The sequence below is a fragment of the Alosa alosa genome, chromosome 21, assembly GCF_017589495.1.
Source record: "Alosa alosa isolate M-15738 ecotype Scorff River chromosome 21, AALO_Geno_1.1, whole genome shotgun sequence".
In the NCBI taxonomy this organism is placed as follows: domain Eukaryota; kingdom Metazoa; phylum Chordata; class Actinopteri; order Clupeiformes; family Clupeidae; genus Alosa; species Alosa alosa.
The window spans coordinates 4,909,400-4,927,418 of NC_063209.1; the positions used below are offsets into that span (position 1 = coordinate 4,909,400).

General features: G+C 40.1%; 1 protein-coding gene across 4 annotated transcripts in view; it reads left to right on the forward strand.

Annotated features, from left to right (window-relative positions):
* klhl4 (kelch-like family member 4) overlaps positions 1-17,730 on the forward strand; it is a 30,100-nt gene extending 12,370 nt beyond the window's left edge. For all 4 annotated transcript variants that reach the window (XM_048232005.1, XM_048232007.1, XM_048232006.1 and 1 more), the window contains 10 exons: positions 6,525-6,692; positions 7,172-7,308; positions 7,923-8,119; positions 10,182-10,394; positions 10,521-10,707; positions 11,229-11,453; positions 13,854-14,016; positions 14,971-15,183; positions 15,667-15,838; positions 16,133-17,730. In XM_048232005.1, the coding sequence (XP_048087962.1) occupies positions 6,525-6,692; positions 7,172-7,308; positions 7,923-8,119; positions 10,182-10,394; positions 10,521-10,707; positions 11,229-11,453; positions 13,854-14,016; positions 14,971-15,183; positions 15,667-15,838; positions 16,133-16,192 (1,735 nt within the window). In that variant the 3' untranslated portion in view covers positions 16,193-17,730. The remainder of the gene's footprint in view (positions 1-6,524; positions 6,693-7,171; positions 7,309-7,922; positions 8,120-10,181; positions 10,395-10,520; positions 10,708-11,228; positions 11,454-13,853; positions 14,017-14,970; positions 15,184-15,666; positions 15,839-16,132) is intronic.
* The last annotated feature ends 289 nt before the right edge of the window (positions 17,731-18,019 follow it).

The window sequence follows — 18,019 nt, forward strand, 5'->3', positions numbered from 1 at the left end:
TTTCTATGTGAGATCTCTCTTCGTTTTTTAACTTCCCAGAAACTGGTGACTCAAATAATGAGGTACTTTCCACAGCAGGATAGAGAATAGTGCTCTCAACCCTGTATGAAGTAGCCTGAAAAGTACCCGCTCCTAAACTAGACAGAAATGGCCCATAAATAAATATGAAACCCACAAACTAATTGCTAAATATGCACATTCAGCAGCGAATAAGAAAATCCTCAGGCTCAGCAGTGCAGTATCAGGTGATGGCTCCTGATGTCAAATCTCCACTGGAAAAGGAGTGCATATTTCGCCTCTGCACTTCTCTGTAAACTATTACTGAGAAAATATTTCTTCTCATTAAGGACAACAGCCCCTGTTGTTTTTATAGACCACCACTGAAACATACTCTTATGTACAAATCTTGAGATACCCTCACGTTGCAACTGTTTACAAATACAAAATGTGTAATGATAGATAATGAATCAGTTGATCAAAAATATCATCTATGCGGTAGCAGAAATTCTGCTGACAGGGCTTTATGACAAGTGGGATTCATAAATAGATTGCAAGGCATGTTGAGGCCATAACTCCTTCACATTACTGTAGCAAGAGCAATTTTCATGGGCTTTCAGAGACAAAAGGCAATGACTCTTTCTACCAGCAGCTATTCCCCTCATATATATCTGAGCTCAAAGGCCCTTGGCTAATACAGATGGCTTTAGTACAGATCATTTGTGCCCTTGGTTATAGAGTGAAAGGGTATTTTATAACACCTTAGACAGCCATGTGTGGCATTGAATTACCTTGACATTTTTTTCTGAAGCTATTTTTATATAATGAAATAATTCAGTGCATTACAAACAAACTTCTGTCAGTGTCAAATCCATTCCTGCTTGTAGTGACATTTGCTTGTCCTCCTACACCACCACCACCACCACCACCATCACCCCTTTATGATTACAAATGCCACACGGTATTCAAATACCGTACCACACAACAGTACAGGGCTACACAGGTGGACAGCCAGAGATGAAGGACCCCAGGAATGCACAGCAGTCTCCAAATCCTCTGGCTAGCTGGACAGTTATCTCATAAACAGGCAGTCCCCTTTGATTGGTTCAATATAGTGATTGCACTGAATAAAAAAGAATTCTTTGGCACACAAATCCTGGTATTAACATGAACTGAGATAAGGTTAAAAAGGAGGAGATGGAGTCCCTCTGTAGTCAATCCACTGGACTTAGAGGACAGAGCGAGAGAAATGATCATACAAAATATGTAGTCTTGTCGAGTCGTCTGGGCGTCTAAGAAGATTTCCAAGAAACAAACTGCCACAAGGGACTCTGCTGCTGCATACTGTAATCCTCTTTGAAAGTAGAATTCATTCAGCTCCTCTTAGGTTTTTTAACCATGGAATTGGCATTGTGAGGAAACTACGATAAGACATTAAATCCCACTTTTTGAATTAAAAGAGTCATAAAGGTATAAGGAAGGGGAAAAAAATCAAGTTTCCCCAGCCTAAAAGTACATTTTGTAACATGTGCCATGCCCTTCACATTTAGGAAGTATTTAGCGTAACAGTGTTACTGCATCTGTTCTCTCTCTTTAGCTCACCCATGGAAAAGAAACATGCTTGAGCAAAATTATGCAACATTATCTTATCCAACTTGGGAAAAAATCCTGCCAAACAGAACGAAAGCTTTTGGCTGTACTAGTGTGTGATTGGAACTTGCCGAAGGCTGCCTCTCGAAAGGTCAAGCGTATCAGTGCGTAATGTTGAGGATGTGGGCAGTGACATAGACTCAAATCCTGGAATATGAACCAGGAATTACATGCCCCCAGCCTGTAGTTGTCCTGAAATACCATGATTCCGATACAGTTTTGATGCAGATTTGGTGATTATTATCAGTGAGTTAAGAGACTAATTTTGTTGTTTCTAGGCATACAGTATATCTTGCATAATACATTTCTCAATCAAAATATCACTCTCAATTACAATTTCAGTTTGTGCTGATAAACCTTTGATGAGATATAACCAACATAACCCATCAGTTTGTCTGGATCCTTAAATTGATTTCTGTATTTTGTAGCAATATGTTGCAACTCAGTGGCAACTCAGTTCAATCGGTGCATAATATGGATGTGTTAATTTTGAAAACCCTATTGCTTTTTTATTTGTTTTGCTGCTGTCTGAACCATGGGAGGATTATACCTCAGTCAAGATCATTCTCAGAAAGTATTATTAACACAAAGCCAATTTAGTGTGATGCTATTAATGAGATCTTCAATGGCACTGCATATCATGAAAACAATACCACACAAATGGGGCACATTACCTTTTAGAGGAACTATTTTATTGAATAAACACTGAATTGGTCATAACTCTTTTCTACAAGCCAGTTCACCCCTTCAGGCCAGTCACAGCTTTGGAAAGCTGCTGACTCTAGAATGGACAAAATCACCAAAAGCTTTTTTTAAAATAGTGTGTTTGGTTTGGACCTGAAGATCTTTCCTCTTTGATTCTTGCCATTGCTAATCTCCAGCGGCACCCTGAAGTGTGTGTGTGTCTGTGTGTGTGTGTGTGAGAGAGAGAGAGTGTGTGTGTGTGTGTGTGTCGGTCTGTCTGTGTGTGTGTATGTGTGTGTGTGTGTGTGTGTGTGTGTGTGTGTGTGTGTGTGTGTGTGTGGCAGATTCTCCTTTGCTTTCATATCTGAACTGCCCAGAAATTGAAATGTTAATTAATACCTCTCTGTGCATATAAATAGGGGGACATGGGCAAAATGCAAAATGACTCATCCTACCCATGGTGCCTTGCAGCAAAGGTCATGACATGAATCTCCTCAGAGGCTGTTTTTCTGCCTGTGCCAGGAAACCCCTGGGCATGCAACAGGTCACTGCCTCTAGGCTGGAAAAATGTTTTTTACTTCAGTATTGGCTGGGTTCGATGTCCGAAAGTAGAGATTTTATTATTGGAAATTAACTCATAGCCTAAAGTCTACTGTAGTCTCTCATACTATATAGCACACATACAGTACATTGATAAATTAATACATGATGTTACAGAAAGAGTCATGCTTGAGGTGCATCTAGTGAGAATACTTTGAGGCTGGTGATTCAACTGGAAGCCTCTATTTTAAGATGAATTCAGTGATGTTTGCTCAAGTGTGCATCCCACAAGTTATTGATTTGGAAATGTGGAGTTCTGCTGTGCAATTCCACACATTTCTAATACTGCAACTATAACATCATGTGCTCTAAAATACAGATAGCCACTAGGATCTTTTGTGAAATTATATATAAGTATTGTATTATACGTCTAGTCGTCTACTTGCAGAATCAAGTTCCTTGCAAATGTATTTATTTATTGATTGATTATATCTATCTACTTTACTGTACTTTTACAAAACTTTGCTGTATTTCATAAGATAACTTTAATAATCAAACGCATTTCCCCTGAGTTTTGTGGGTTGGTGGTTCAATATCTTTTGCCAGGCGAATGTTTGTTTTGTCTATGAAGAGGAGAGAAAGGCTTTATTGCCTGCATTACCTGTACCTGGAAAGGCAATGGAAATCAGTCAAACCAAGGGAGAGTTACCAGTTACAGTGTTAGACTCCTCCAATGGATGATGCACAGTTTAGGAGTTTGGCACAATGATATAATATGGAGATAAAATAAAATAATACCCACACCAGAAAGATAATGCACGTGTGAGTATGTTCTGTTGGGTACCAAAACTCTGAAAATGTGCACACTCATTCACGCCAGAGTTCGCTGCAGGGTCTAAAAAACATTATCCAGTTTTAGTGGACTCTTTTTTTTACTGCGGGAAAAAGCCTACGTAAACAGCCCCATTCCACTGACAAAAAGTAAACATTTTAAGGAAATTTACAGCTCTTCAGGATGTGATACAAAAGCAATTAAGGTCTGTGAAATTGGTAGACATAAAAAAGTCTTCAGCACATGCCTTGGAACTGATATAAAGGCAATGCATCTAGATTTTACTGCCCCTCTTATTCAGCCTTATGTCTCATTCAGGGCAGGCGGTCCTGGGTCAGGCTGGAGCAGTGGCGACATAAATTACCAGAGTATTTAACATAAAACAAACAAGCCCCCTTGACGGCCATCAGCTCTTTTCTACATTCAGAGTGGAGAATTCAAACTCTAAAATGCTGATCTCTCTGGGGACTCCGATACCAAAACTTTACAGTTAATATGTAAAAAAAAAACTTATTTTCAAGGCATAATTAAGGGATCATACATGTGTTTGTCAAAATGAAATGCTTATACAGTGTTTCCCTTACTACTGTGCACTTCACATTGTCAAATAAAGAAACACCTGATATACCTGAAGTAACAGTTACAAGTACAAGTTACAATAAAAATAGTCAATTAATAACACACAATATTAGTGTAAGCATTCCATTTTTCTCAGCAAAACCACTGAACACAACTAGATTTACCCGTAAATTCAGACATAATTAAGAACTTGGTTCGTATCTGAGTGTAAGGAAATATTAGTGCCTATTGATACACATAAGGAGATGTTGTATGACTTCAGTATTGAAATTGATTGAATATGCTATTCCAAGTAAATTTAAATAGCCTACTTTGTGTGCTTTTGGTCATTTTCATGTACTTGGGGCAAAAGCAGTACATGGACAGGACAAACACTGTATATTTGAACATATCTACACAGATTCATACGTTTCCCTGTGAAACTTTCTTATCACCATTTTCTATTTCTGATACCGTTTGACGACATATTCTCTACCTCGGTGTAGCAATGGTTATTCTTGCAGTTCATGTAGCCTTCATAAGACAGTCTAGAGGGAGTAAGTTGAGCGTTCTTTTCTAGCGTGTATATAGAGCTCAGACCTTCAGCTCTGGCTTGAAAAAAAACAGCACAGTCCTCAGGTGTCCAGTGTTTGGCCGTTCCCTTCAAACTTGAAAGGTCCATACAAGTCCAGCTGGGCCTCCAAGCCCCTGACAGCTAACACGAGAGATACAACAGCATATTCTGTTTGTTGCTTACCTTAATGACCTTGCTGATAGGCCGGGTAGAGTCCACTTCAGTCAACTCTGGAGAAGCAGAGACATCATCACTGCAAAAGCAAAAGCAAGCAGATTTCTCTGGGTAAACAACTGATGTCTGTGCAATTACCCGTACCTCCATTACTTTTCTGTTATACATTTGGCCTCCAATGCAAGGACATAGTGGGGAAGGTTCTTTATGTACTGTCTTTGGAGATGCTACTACAGGTCACGGACCTATTGATTCCACTAACTCAGCCTTCAGTTGGATATACACAGTAATTACAACTTTATTGCCAGTACATAAAATTAAGAGGATGTTTCTCCATTTACACAGAGATAAATGTTAAAGTGTTTTAAAGTTCACCTAGAGTTTGTTCAGTTGTAAATACATAAATCACAAAGACTACTGTTTTCACAAAGACTACCACTAGTACCGTCTGCTTATATCAAATTTGCAATATACATTCAAAAAAAGAGTCAACCATAGCTTAGTAATGTAACATACAAAAAATATGTATCTCAGCATAAAATCTCAAACACTACAGAGTTTATATGATATTACTAAGTAAATGAAGATAGTATTTATTTCGAAATAACACTGGATTAAACAAGCTGTACTTCTATTACCCAAGACAGCTTGACTGCTCAAGCTGTGATCCAGACTGCTGAAATGTCAACGAGCGGATTTGCGCTGTGAAGGATACCAAAATAACATGTGTGAATTATTTGCAATGAGTTTGAGGGATTATTTTGATGCTGAACAACAGCATGTAATCTACTGGTCCACAGGGATCGAAGCTCAGAATGAACAGTATAGCAACACTCTGAAGCAATAGCCAGATGCCCAGAAAAAGCCAAGTCTGTGGAAAAAGCACAAATTTTGGAAGGCAGAAGTTGCCCAGATTGTAAGCTGCCCCTTTGGAATACTGCAGTTCTTGATCCTCTTATTTACGGAGTTTAGCTGTAATGGTTTTAATTTCAGCCCTGACAAGTGTGAAGGAAGAAGATACCCAGTGTCATATGCGTCCCTCCGGGCACCATTGTATCAAGTTGTTATTGTATCACTTATCTGGTGGGTGCACAATATACACAGGACTGACAGAGCAACTCTATGGTCAGCCTGACACCCTGGTGTCATTTCAGTTCAGCAATTTTCTTTTGGCCTGCTCTAATATGCCTGGGATCAACACTAAATTATTGCAGGTTCATGCCTTGATACTATGTAATCTCTGATTTGTGTGTTTTATAATGGCAGCTACGGCTTAATGGCAGTTCGATGGGTCCCTGAGGGGCCAATTTGACAGGCGCAACCTATCAAGCGTCAGCGGTGATATAGTGACAACCTCAATTGGCTGAGCCTGATATACGAGACAGATGTTGTTGTAAAATATCCTCTATTTTCAGGGCTCTGACATCCTCCTGCTTCCGCAGGCCAGTGGAGGTTTTATAAGGCATCGTCTCTCCTCCCCATCACTGACATCTGACCTTCCTTTTGTTTTCATAGGTTGACTCTGAGCACCTATTCCAGAATGAGCACGCACAGCTCCGACGAGTTTTTCCAAGCCACAAATCACGCGGAGCAGACCTTCCGCAAAATGGAGACATACCTGCAGCACAAGCAGCTGTGTGATGTCCTGCTGATCGCCGGGGACCACAAGATCCCTGCCCACAGGTCAGCTGGGTTATCAATGCAAATAAATATGGATAGCCTCTACAATTTGTGCTTACGTGCTTTTCAAAGGAAAGAAATAAAGGAAAAGCATACAAACACTGATGTATAGTGATTACATGATCTGTCTTAAATCAAAGACAGGTCAGATGATTAGTTTGAAATGAAGTTAGAAAAATCTTAACTGTTTCAAATGATTTTACGTACGATTTTGAATTGTATAGTTATCATAGATGATGAAGTTGTTGTAGTTGATGAGAAGTTCCCTTCTGTGGCTGTGTACCTCAGGTCCCTTAAATATGTGGAATCTGAAATACAGTGTGTAAAATAAACTAGGCTGCGTTTATTGAACGTGCTCATTCTGTCAGCAGATGTTCTTCATCATTCAAGAAATGTTGAACATACTGCAGCAGGAGCACAGCTGGCACCAAATGTACAACATTTCACTCTTGGCCTCAATGTTGTTGTTTTTGTCATTGCAGACTCGTTCTAAGTGCCGTCTCTGACTATTTTGCGGCCATGTTCACCAATGATGTAAGGGAGGCGAAACAAGAGGAGATCAAAATGGAGGGCGTTGATCCAGAGGCTCTGCGATCGCTGGTTCATTTTGCATACACTGGTGAGCCTTCTCATGATACTTTTAACTTTTATGGTTCGGGGGAGTTAAACAGAATTAAAACCCTTTTGAGGAATATTTCCTTTTATATGCTAACAAGCCCCTGAATTAGCCTGAAAGGAGACAAGAGTCCAATCTTTTATCACAATTTTGGCAAAACAACGTTTTTTCCCCAAGGTGCAGCATGATTATAGAAAGAGAGAATGAAAAATGACATGGACAGTTACAGTATCTTTTTATTTCAGTTCAATCTGTGTTTCTCTTCACCCTGTCTGTCTTCATTCACCCTCATTCATCAAAAGTGCTAATCTAACTCAGTCTTCAATGAATATAAAACATTCTCATCTCTAGATTTACCTTATTTTTGGCTTATATGAGATTTTTTAAAGGCAGGTTAGATGTACTTTCATCTCCTTAGACACACATGCCAAGAGGCAGCACATTCACCCACAGTGGCAGCCATTTTTAGTTACATCCTGTTTTCTTTTGTGCTGAAAGCGAAAGCACTGTAGCACACCCATCCTTCCGATAAACCACATCTCCAAAATTATGCATGGGAGAGGTGCACTGAAAAATCAAAACAAAAACAATAATGTTAAACGCTCTTTATTCAATAGGGGTCCTGGAGCTGAAGGAGGAGACCATTGAGAGCCTACTGGCTGCTGCGTGCCTTCTGCAGCTCTCGCAAGTGATTGAAGTTTGCTGTAACTTCCTGATGAAACAGCTCCACCCATCCAACTGCCTGGGAATCCGCTCGTTTGCTGATGCGCAGGGCTGCATGGACTTGCTGAACGTCGCCCATAATTACACAATGGTAGGGCCTCAGCAAACTCATTGCGCACTCACAGAAAATACTAATAGAAACTTCGGATGGAGGCATCTAATCCGTCCACACAGAGAGCTTGATAGAGGACTGATTTCCACTTCAGACTGCCTGCTCAGTGCCTTTATTACTGGGAAATAGGCAGAGAACCATTGAGTGGAGACCAATTAGTTTGATAAGCAATTTAATCCATCAATCCACTCTTATGACTTGAATTATTGACGGGGAGACTGAGAGGCAGAGATAAAATGGTAGTTATTATCGTCATAGCATGGCATGCCATTGATTTCAGGATGTTTTTTGACCATCTCCAGCGTGAGAACACCTAAGCATAGCCTTCATAAAAATCCTGAGCTATGTGTTTGATATTCTTCAGGGGGGATCTAGATCCGCAGTCCAGCATTGCAGGATGACATATCTACCCTGGTGCGGAAACAACTTAGGGAGATGGCTGTTATCTCCTAAAGGACATCTGCAGAGGCTGTTTACGTAGGGCTTCCCAGAGAGCCCAGGGGCTAATCTAATCACAGAGCACAAGCAGGATGACTTCCTGTTCAATCGCCTCCATAATGAAGGTGGGGAGAACAGGGCTTCCTCGGCCACAGTCCACTGGGCGCTGGCAGAAAAGTTCCATTTTGATAAGCATATTTTCCAGCGCTTTCTCGCCCCGGCCTCTGATGGTGACATCCTGCTCCTCTTGTGAAGCCATCACTGTGCCAATTACCCAGGCTGTGCTTCGTAGCCGCGATATTGTAGGTAGCAGTGGCCTCGGATGACTGACAAAAGCAGGAGTACTGTATCACAGAAGAAAAGCTTTTTTGAGCAAATCTTGTTATCTGCTGCCATGCAGTGAGGATAAACGTGGTATTAATATCTTCAGTATACAAACGCATCAACCTATTTAATGCTTCCTAGATAACGCAGGGGCGCAGTCAACATTGTTGGATTAATTCGTATTTTTGTATTTACTTGGAGCTGGATTAAAGGTGAAACCATACAAAACACTCTGCCATTTATATCATCAAACCCCCTAGTCAGCAAGTCTCCGTTGATATAGGCTACCTCCTTCTAAGCTCCTTCTTACTGCTGACATTTAAAGCCCAGAGTTAAAACATTTACCTCCAAGTGGCTTTTAAGCGATTGTTTCTTGTTGGGTAAGGTTATGATATTCAATTAATTTTTTGGGGTGCATATGGGGGTAATTGCAATAATGGACTGGTACCAATGTCAAGCACCACTGGTGACAGAAGTGGAATCTACGCTAAGCAATGATTGGAGGAAAAGAAAGATCAATAAACAGGACTCATTTCATTACTGTACATCTCCAGTGCGCTTTGAAAAGCATGATCACATGATGTCAGAGGCGCTCCCATTCTGTAACTGATTGATGATCAATGGGATGCTTGTGTTTCTAAGTGACACAGACGTATCCTTGGGCCTTTCAGGGCATGGCGACACAGAGGTCCTTGCAATAAGCCCTGTTCACTGGGGCTCAGAGGAACAACGGCTGAAAAGATTTGCTTGATCCTCGTGATATCTTTTATCTGGAATGAAGCCATTATATCAGTAGGCCATCTCAGATGTCCTTGAGGAAGTGATCAAGCAAATCACTGCAGACCTGCCAGCAGAGAGTTGAGGCAGGACCAACAGGGTGCAATGCAAGGCTCACTACCCGACTGGATTCACAACCTTCATTCACAGTAACTCAGGCTTTTGTCTCGCAGACCCGACTGAGAGTTCATTACATTATTAAAACACCATTATTACATTACATTATTAAAATACCACTTAAACACCACTAAAAAGAAAGCATTTTCGAGCTGTTACAAATGACTGACCCTCTCTATAATGTAGATCTTCTTAACACATTTTGATCAAAATACAGGCTAAAATTAAACATAAATTTTTATATAAAAATAACTACAGTATACAATCATTAATGTAGCTATGGAGCATATTAACTTTTTTTTTTTTAAATCATTTTTCTATTTGCTCCATAGGCTTTCCCCCCTAGCTCTGCTCTGCCACTGATCATTCAACACTCTTTCCTCAGGAAAACTTTCTCGAAGTGATCCAGAACCAGGAATTCCTGCTACTTCCTACCATGGAAATAGTGAAGCTCCTGTCCAGTGATGACATCAACGTTCCAGATGAGGAGACAATATTCCAGGCTCTGATGATGTGGGTGCGCCACGACGTACAGCATCGTCAGCAAGACCTGGGCGTGCTTTTGGCTTACATTCGTCTACCTCTTCTGCCACCTCAGGTCTGCCAAAGACAAATTACATATTACACTTTAATACCTTCACTGAACCATGCACAAGTCAACTGATTTAAGGTAATTGTGTCGGCTTTCAAATAATGTGCTTGCGTTGCTGTTTCTCTCCGTCAGCTCCTGGCAGACTTGGAAAATAATAAAATGTTTTCGGAAGACCTGGAGTGCCAAAAGCTTCTCATGGAGGCAATGAAGTACCATCTATTGCCCGAGCGGCGGCCAATGTTACAGAGCCCCAGAACCAAACCGCGCAAGTCCACTGTTGGGGCTCTGTATGCAGTGGGAGGAATGGACTCAACAAAAGGTTAGTGTAGTAATCTTTGAATCTTGGATCTGTATTGTACTGTATGCTTTGGATATATACCTACCTGCATATGAAGAGTTCAGATGCAAAACCCTCTAAATCCGTCTGACTACTTTTCTTTTAAATGAGCATTTAAATTCAGGCTCCTATAGGTTTTTGCCTATAAATCGATATTTCAGACCAGGAAGAGAGTGGTATTTAGTTGGTTTAGAAGTTAAATTATTTGATTAGCGTATACTATGTGTGGAGAGAATCCCCTCACCATCTTTATCTCATTTTTGACATAGGTGGCATTTAGAGGCTTTTGCATCTGAACCCTTCATATATACCTACCTGCATATATTAATAGAAGACAGATGTAGCGTTATGGAGACAGATGTGACATGGGTGATGGAGCTTATTCAACATGTTTGGAAGGAGCGTAAAAGTAAATGACAAGAGTATAGGTAACAGTTACATATAATGTATAATGATGTTGCAATCAGAGAAACAGTAGCAATCCAACTTCTGTTTTTGCTCAGGCTCAACTACAATAGAGAAGTATGACCTACGCACAAACACGTGGATTCAGGTTGGCATCATGAACGGGAGACGACTGCAGTTTGGCGTCGCCGTGATTGACAACAAGCTCTATGTGGTTGGGGGAAGGGACGGCCTCAAGACCTCCAATATGGTGGAGTGCTATAACCCATTCAGCAAAGTCTGGTCCACCATGCCTCCAATGTCTACCCATCGGCACGGTTTGGGTATGTTTGTGACCTACTTGTACTTTCTTTGTAGCCTGACTTCTCTTTTTTTCACAGCTGACACAGTCATTTATAAGAGTGAGATTTTGTGTTGCGTTTAGGATTCACTGACAAGCTCTCTCCAGAGGCTGTCAAATAAAATTAGTCAAAACAAATGGGTGAGGCCTAGAACACGACTTGACTCCCAATGAAGCGAGGGCCTAGATGCTTACATCTTACCGCCGGAACAGCAAATTAACCACCTAACCCCTGGTGCCAGCAGAAAACATGTTTAGCCCTAGGTTTCCTCTTTGTTTGTGCAGTAGAATACATCCAAGACAATCAATTCGACAAACCATTTTCATTTCTTCTCAGTGGTGGTGTACACAATAAATATCAAGAACAAAAACATTTAGGTCACGACTGCCTGCATGCACAGTTAACCTTGCCTAATTGAAAAGGAGGTTCCCCGTTGGCTGTGATACGCTCAGATATGATTTATCGAATGAAAAAAGAAATGTTTGTTTATTTAAATGATTTATTATTATTTATTAAATTATGTGCCAGAGGCATGTAAATATTATTAAGTGCCTGTCAGTGAACTTGTTGGTTTACAAGACTAAGACTCAACATAATACCGCAATAAATGCTTCTAAAAGCATCACTGCTGACAAGTCAGACTAAATTAGCTTTCATATAGGGCATTAAGCAACCTTGTTTTGATCCAGTTTTAAAGCAAACAGTCTGGGAGGACATAAATAACATATGTGCCGATAGACTGAATGCCATTCCAAAGGCTGTGAAATCAAGGGCTACTGGATTCCTCCCACACAGAGCTGGATGTCATATGCTTGGGAAACACAGGGGTATAACACTGCTTTCCCAGCCAATGCTAAGACAAAACTACACAATGACAGCGCAGCCTCTAGAGTGGTGTATGCACTGTATGATGCATTAATACTACTCAATCACATACATGCTGCACAGTGCACAAAACAGCTGTGTAAAAACCAACTGGAAAATTAATAGAGAAGAGTTTTTTACGTTGGCTTTAGAGTGCTGTGCTTTTAAACAGATTTATAGAGTAAGATATTGAGTAAGTTGTTAATGAAGTGATGAGAAGGATGTGGTGACTAAGAGGTATCCATTATGGTGCACTGGCAAGAAGATGCTTTCAGTGCTTTTCACGCACTTGTCTCAAAACAGCTTATGGCACCCGGTGAAATGCCACAGCAGCACAGTCAAACAATTGGTGTTCTAAAGAAATGAGCAATTCAGTGAAGGGAATGATGGATTTGGGTAAATGAAAGAAGAATGGAGAAAATTGAAGAAGTAATACTGAGAGTAATTTAAGTCTGTATGTGGATTGAAAGTCATAAAATCACATTTGCAGCTCTTTAACATCTCCACTGCATCAATAATATTGCAGATTATAAAAGATGGATGGTGGACTTAAAAACCCTCTCTCTAAATTACACTCTAGACCAGTGAGAAGAGAATTGCTGAAATTAAATGCAAATAACAAAGTATGAAATATCGACAGACTGTCAGAGTTATGAGAGAATCCGTAGGAAATGCAACTAATATACAACAATGAGTCAAAGTACTGTACATAAAACAAAGAAAAAAGGAGCTTTTGTTATAGTTTGAGCATTCACAGGTATAACATAATATTTATTTACCAGCCTAATTAGAGTCTATATCACATTAAAATGTAATTGTGCTGATTTAAAGACAGCATTGGCAAAACACCTACTAGCCTTTTCTAGAAGATCATATATTACACTTAACAGCATATCACCATTGGTCTGAAAGCTGCAGATGACCTCACACAATGTAATGTTTCTGTGGTCTGAATAACATGTCAGGGTTGCTCCGAAAACCTTTTGTGTGCTGCCAGTTTGGGGTTATTGAAGGTTACACGAGAGAAGGTAGTATATATTGCAGTTGGTCAAGAAGCTATTTATACATCTAGTAGCAAAAAAGCAGCATGCCAAGATTTATTGCAGGAGCATAAGGGGGCTCTTCTGCAGAGGAGACAGTGGGATGCAACATGAATACATAATGGCAGAGTCTCGCAGCAGCCATATTCGGGAGTTGGGGGTTGCAGATTTATTTGGTATTTTAATGTAAGTGGGTGGTCTTTAGTTTTCATTGCTCTGATATTACCCTGGTTTGTATAAACACACTCTGATTGCACATGACTGTTTCAACGATTAATTTGTAAATACATGAGTAAGAATGTCTTTCTCATCTCCTGCACTCGTTATTATCATTATATCGTCAACCCTCAACTCTAATTTGATTCACCCCTCTATGTCCAAATCCAGCTTGCTAAACCCAGAGACACATAAATGTGTCAGTTGAATGTATGTGTAAATATAATTATTACTTTTCTCTTTTTTTCTTTTTGTCGAGAAGGCATTGCAGTGCTGGAAGGCCCTATGTATGCTGTGGGGGGACATGATGGATGGAGCTATCTGAACACAGTGGAGAGATGGGACCCCCAGGCGAGGCAGTGGAATTATGTGGCCAGCATGTCCACTCCGCGCAGCACAGTGGGCGTCACAGCCCTCAATGGGAAGTAAGTAATTACAGCGGTCACAATTACCGCCGCCACGCGTTACTTAAGCCACGCGTTACTTAAGGACACATTCCAGTCCGATATTCAAAGGATGCTTTATGATGAACTCGTGGTCAAATAAGCCAATCTATATGGTCACTTGGTGCAGAGCAGACACTATGACAGCTCCCAAATACTCAATAGACTGAGACATCTGCCTATAGTCTGAAAGTAAAAATAAAAAACTCCCATCCTGCACAATGCCGTTATCCTGCTGATTATGATTATAAATCTACCCCACCCCCACGCTTTTTATAATGACACTGTCTGTATTAGGTGGCTCATCCAATACATTTTGCTGGCCATTTTGCTGGCCCCAAATGGCTGCCTGGGAAGGTAATGGGCTCAGAGACCAGTGAGTCTCAAATGTCTTTTACATTAGACCAGCTCTGGAGCAGTATCAGAACATGATGGAAAAAACACAGCTGTTTGTTTTTTACTGGGGAAAATGGAGTCTGTTGATACACTGTAGCCTGACTGAGCAATTTCTTCTCCATGGCAGGGTCAGGATGTGCCCAGACAACAATTTGCCACCATATATTCTAGGATCCTAAGAACAGACAGTAGCCTAACATGCTATGTCTGTGAATTTGGTTATGTTATTATGTGATCACGCCGACTTGTTATGATGTAGCTAAAACAAATAACTTCAAATGAATTCAAAGATGCAATGTTTAGAATTTCCTGTTTCATTTTAAGTCATTATGTAGTTTAAATATTCTGAAGATCTAGCTCATGTTTATTTATTTTTATTTTTTAGCTTAGGCTACTATCAAACACCTGCATTGCTTCTGAGTGTGATATGAGCTATTTATTTACTGTACCTTGCCCTGCCTTGTTCACAGAGGAGCCTAAAATAACATAATCTGTTTGGTCAGTAGCAAGTATGACTGACTTATCCTTGTATTTTTGCAGGTTGTTTGCAGTAGGTGGTCGGGATGGGAGCTCATGCCTTCGGTCAATGGAATGTTTTGATCCCCATACCAACAAGTGGAGTATGTGTGCACCCATGTCCAAGAGGAGAGGCGGTGTAGGTGTGGCCACTTACAACGGTTTCCTGTATGCAGTCGGAGGGCATGACGCACCAGCTTCAAATCATTGCTCTCGTCTTTCTGACTGCGTCGAAAGGTAAACATCAGATCCTGTAACATTCAAAATGTTCTACAGTATGGTAGCCTATTTCATGGAATTGAAGAGAAGAATTGTTCAAAGCCAATGGACTATCAACAGAATATCAATGTCAACACAGCAGGCATCTCTGTAGAACCCTGTAGATTAATCTTTTCTTCAACCGGAGAACTAGCAGGACAACATGGAGGAGTGTGAAATAAATTGCGATTACTAGGTTTTTGGCGCCATCTACTGGAAATTACACAGCATGATCGTCAAATTTAGTCCATTCAGAAACCTGCGATAGCCTGCTATACTTTTAAAATGTGGTAGAAAGGGGAATTTCAATATCCACAAGCTATAACAACTTAAACTATAGATAATAAGGGAAGTAAACGTGATGAATATTGTAATAATAAGACAATCAGTCTGCTAAAGAATAAATAAATCAGATCATAATCATAGGCTGTGATGGTTGACTGTCCCTTCCTGTCATGACAGATACGATCCAAAAACAGACACATGGACTACCGTGGCATCTCTCAGTGTTTCCCGGGATGGTGTCGGTGTCTGTCTTCTAGGAGACAGACTGTATGCAGTCGGGGGATATGATGGACAGTCCTACTTAAATACTGTGGAATCCTATGATGCTCAAAACAATGAATGGACAGAGGTAACACTCAAAATTGCCCCTTTTTCAATTACCATCTGAACATCTGGAAAATGTATGTGTAAGCATACTTGTGCCATAGAAGAACAATTCCATTGGAGTAATATGTGATAATCAACAAAGAATTGTTGACTCTGTTGACCCCCTTTTTAAGGAGAGAATCTCAGTAACCGAATCTCTAATCCACTTACATTACCTATATTAAAACTGGAGCTGGGATGTGGAGGCTAAGGATTGGTTTATCATTAATCTTTGTTTAATTTGTTTTATTTGATTTTTTCCTTACCTCTCGTATAGGAGGTCCCACTGAAGATCGGAAGGGCTGGAGCTTGTGTTGTGGTTGTGAAACTGCCTTGAGGACTCTGACTTTCCTCATGGGAGACAGGAACTATGGGAAGGAGGACACCGCCATGGACTCTGCTTTCAAAGACAGACACATGTATGCTTCTCATCAGGCAGCGTGTTGACAAGGATACAAGAGTTATCAAATCAAATCAATCCCTTGATTTTTAACACTGATTACAACACAATGCGTCCACTTTGTACAATGAGGATCCAAAAGCCTTGTGTCAGACAGCAGTGACTGATTTCATTGAAGGATTACACAGTCACTTACCAAAAGGTGAAGAGGGAGCAGCTAAAATGTAAAAGAGAGCTACAAAATCTTTCATCTCTAGGAAATCACTTCATGATTACCTCATTGTACATCTTCAAATGTTTCATTATTCCTGCATTTTAGGTGCACACTATAAATCTGTATTTTGAGATAAAATAAGTACTACTATGTTTACTTCATTTCTAGATGTTTTGTGAACAATGTCTTTTAGCCTTTTTAAGAAACACTGTGAATATTTCCAATATTGTGAGCTTGCAACAAAACAACAGCTAGGTTACGTAAAGCACTTGCAAGTAACCATGACACACAGTTGCCATCCTGACCAGTCTTTGTCTAAAACCCAGATTTAGCACGCATCTACTGAGTTTATTATTATTATTACTATTATTTTTTTAAAGTAGCTGACAAACACCAAAGTCATTAGCACGCTTTAGGGGTCTTGTCTTGATGTCGATGAAATTTACACAATAGTGAATATGCAACTATATCATATTGATATTTCGCTTTACTGTAAGTAAGATTTTTGAAAGTTTGCCAATGACTGCAACCATGTGCTTCATTTCCAGCCGGTGTTTTGACATTTCCAACAGGTTTCTTTTTAGAGCATGCTGCTTTGAGACAGTTTTTATGCTTCTCTGCAATACTCTGAAAATTGCTTTCTATTTTCATATGACTCTAAGGCTGATATGAAGCGATACTTTTTGCTGGTGAACTCTTTGACCCCTCATCCACCGGCTCTACACTAAAGTTAAGAGGAAAACTGGCTTCCGTTACTGCGCGTCTGTTGAAAGGCACAAACGTGCATCAAGAAAACAAGGTTCCACAGTGATATTGTGAGGATTAGCTGACCCCACTGCCAGCATCTTATAATGACAGATGAATGTTTGAGCTAAATACCCAATATTTGCAAAGACACTTTATGTCTGTTTGCTATGACGAAGAACTCTTCTGCACTTGGAGGGGCCTTATTGATGGCTCTGAAATAGAGATCTGTCCAGCCTCGTATTGCGGCAAGGGAGTCTTTCATTCTGGGTTTTGAAGATGCTCAAATTATTGGGTGTTATGTCCAGTTATTCTGCAATTTAATGGTAGGGCTTTTACATAATGGTTATTAAGATCTGAAGAAGTATTGCAGCCATACAGAGAACATTCTTAAGAAGATGAAGTATTTATAATTGCAAAAGATGTGATGCCTTTAGGAAAGTTTTCAATTGTTTTTCATTATTTTATATAGCATGTGGGCTTACAAATAAACATGTCCATTGTCTTTTCTGAAAAAGGTGTCATCATTATTCTGGTTCTGACAAAGTGAGCTATTTTGCAACTCTCACGCACGCACGCACAAGGTCTACATGGCTCACATACTTGAAGGATCTATAAACAAAACATCTCCGTCTCCATATTTGACGGAGCAAAACATGGCCTTGCGGACATGGCCTAAACTATACCAGAGTTATTAACCTACAGTGGTATCCAAGTTGATGCATGAGCTCTACCAGTGGTTGATATTTCAGTAGTTTGGAAAAATAGCATGTTTCCATGATACAGAAATACAGAATTCCAAGCCT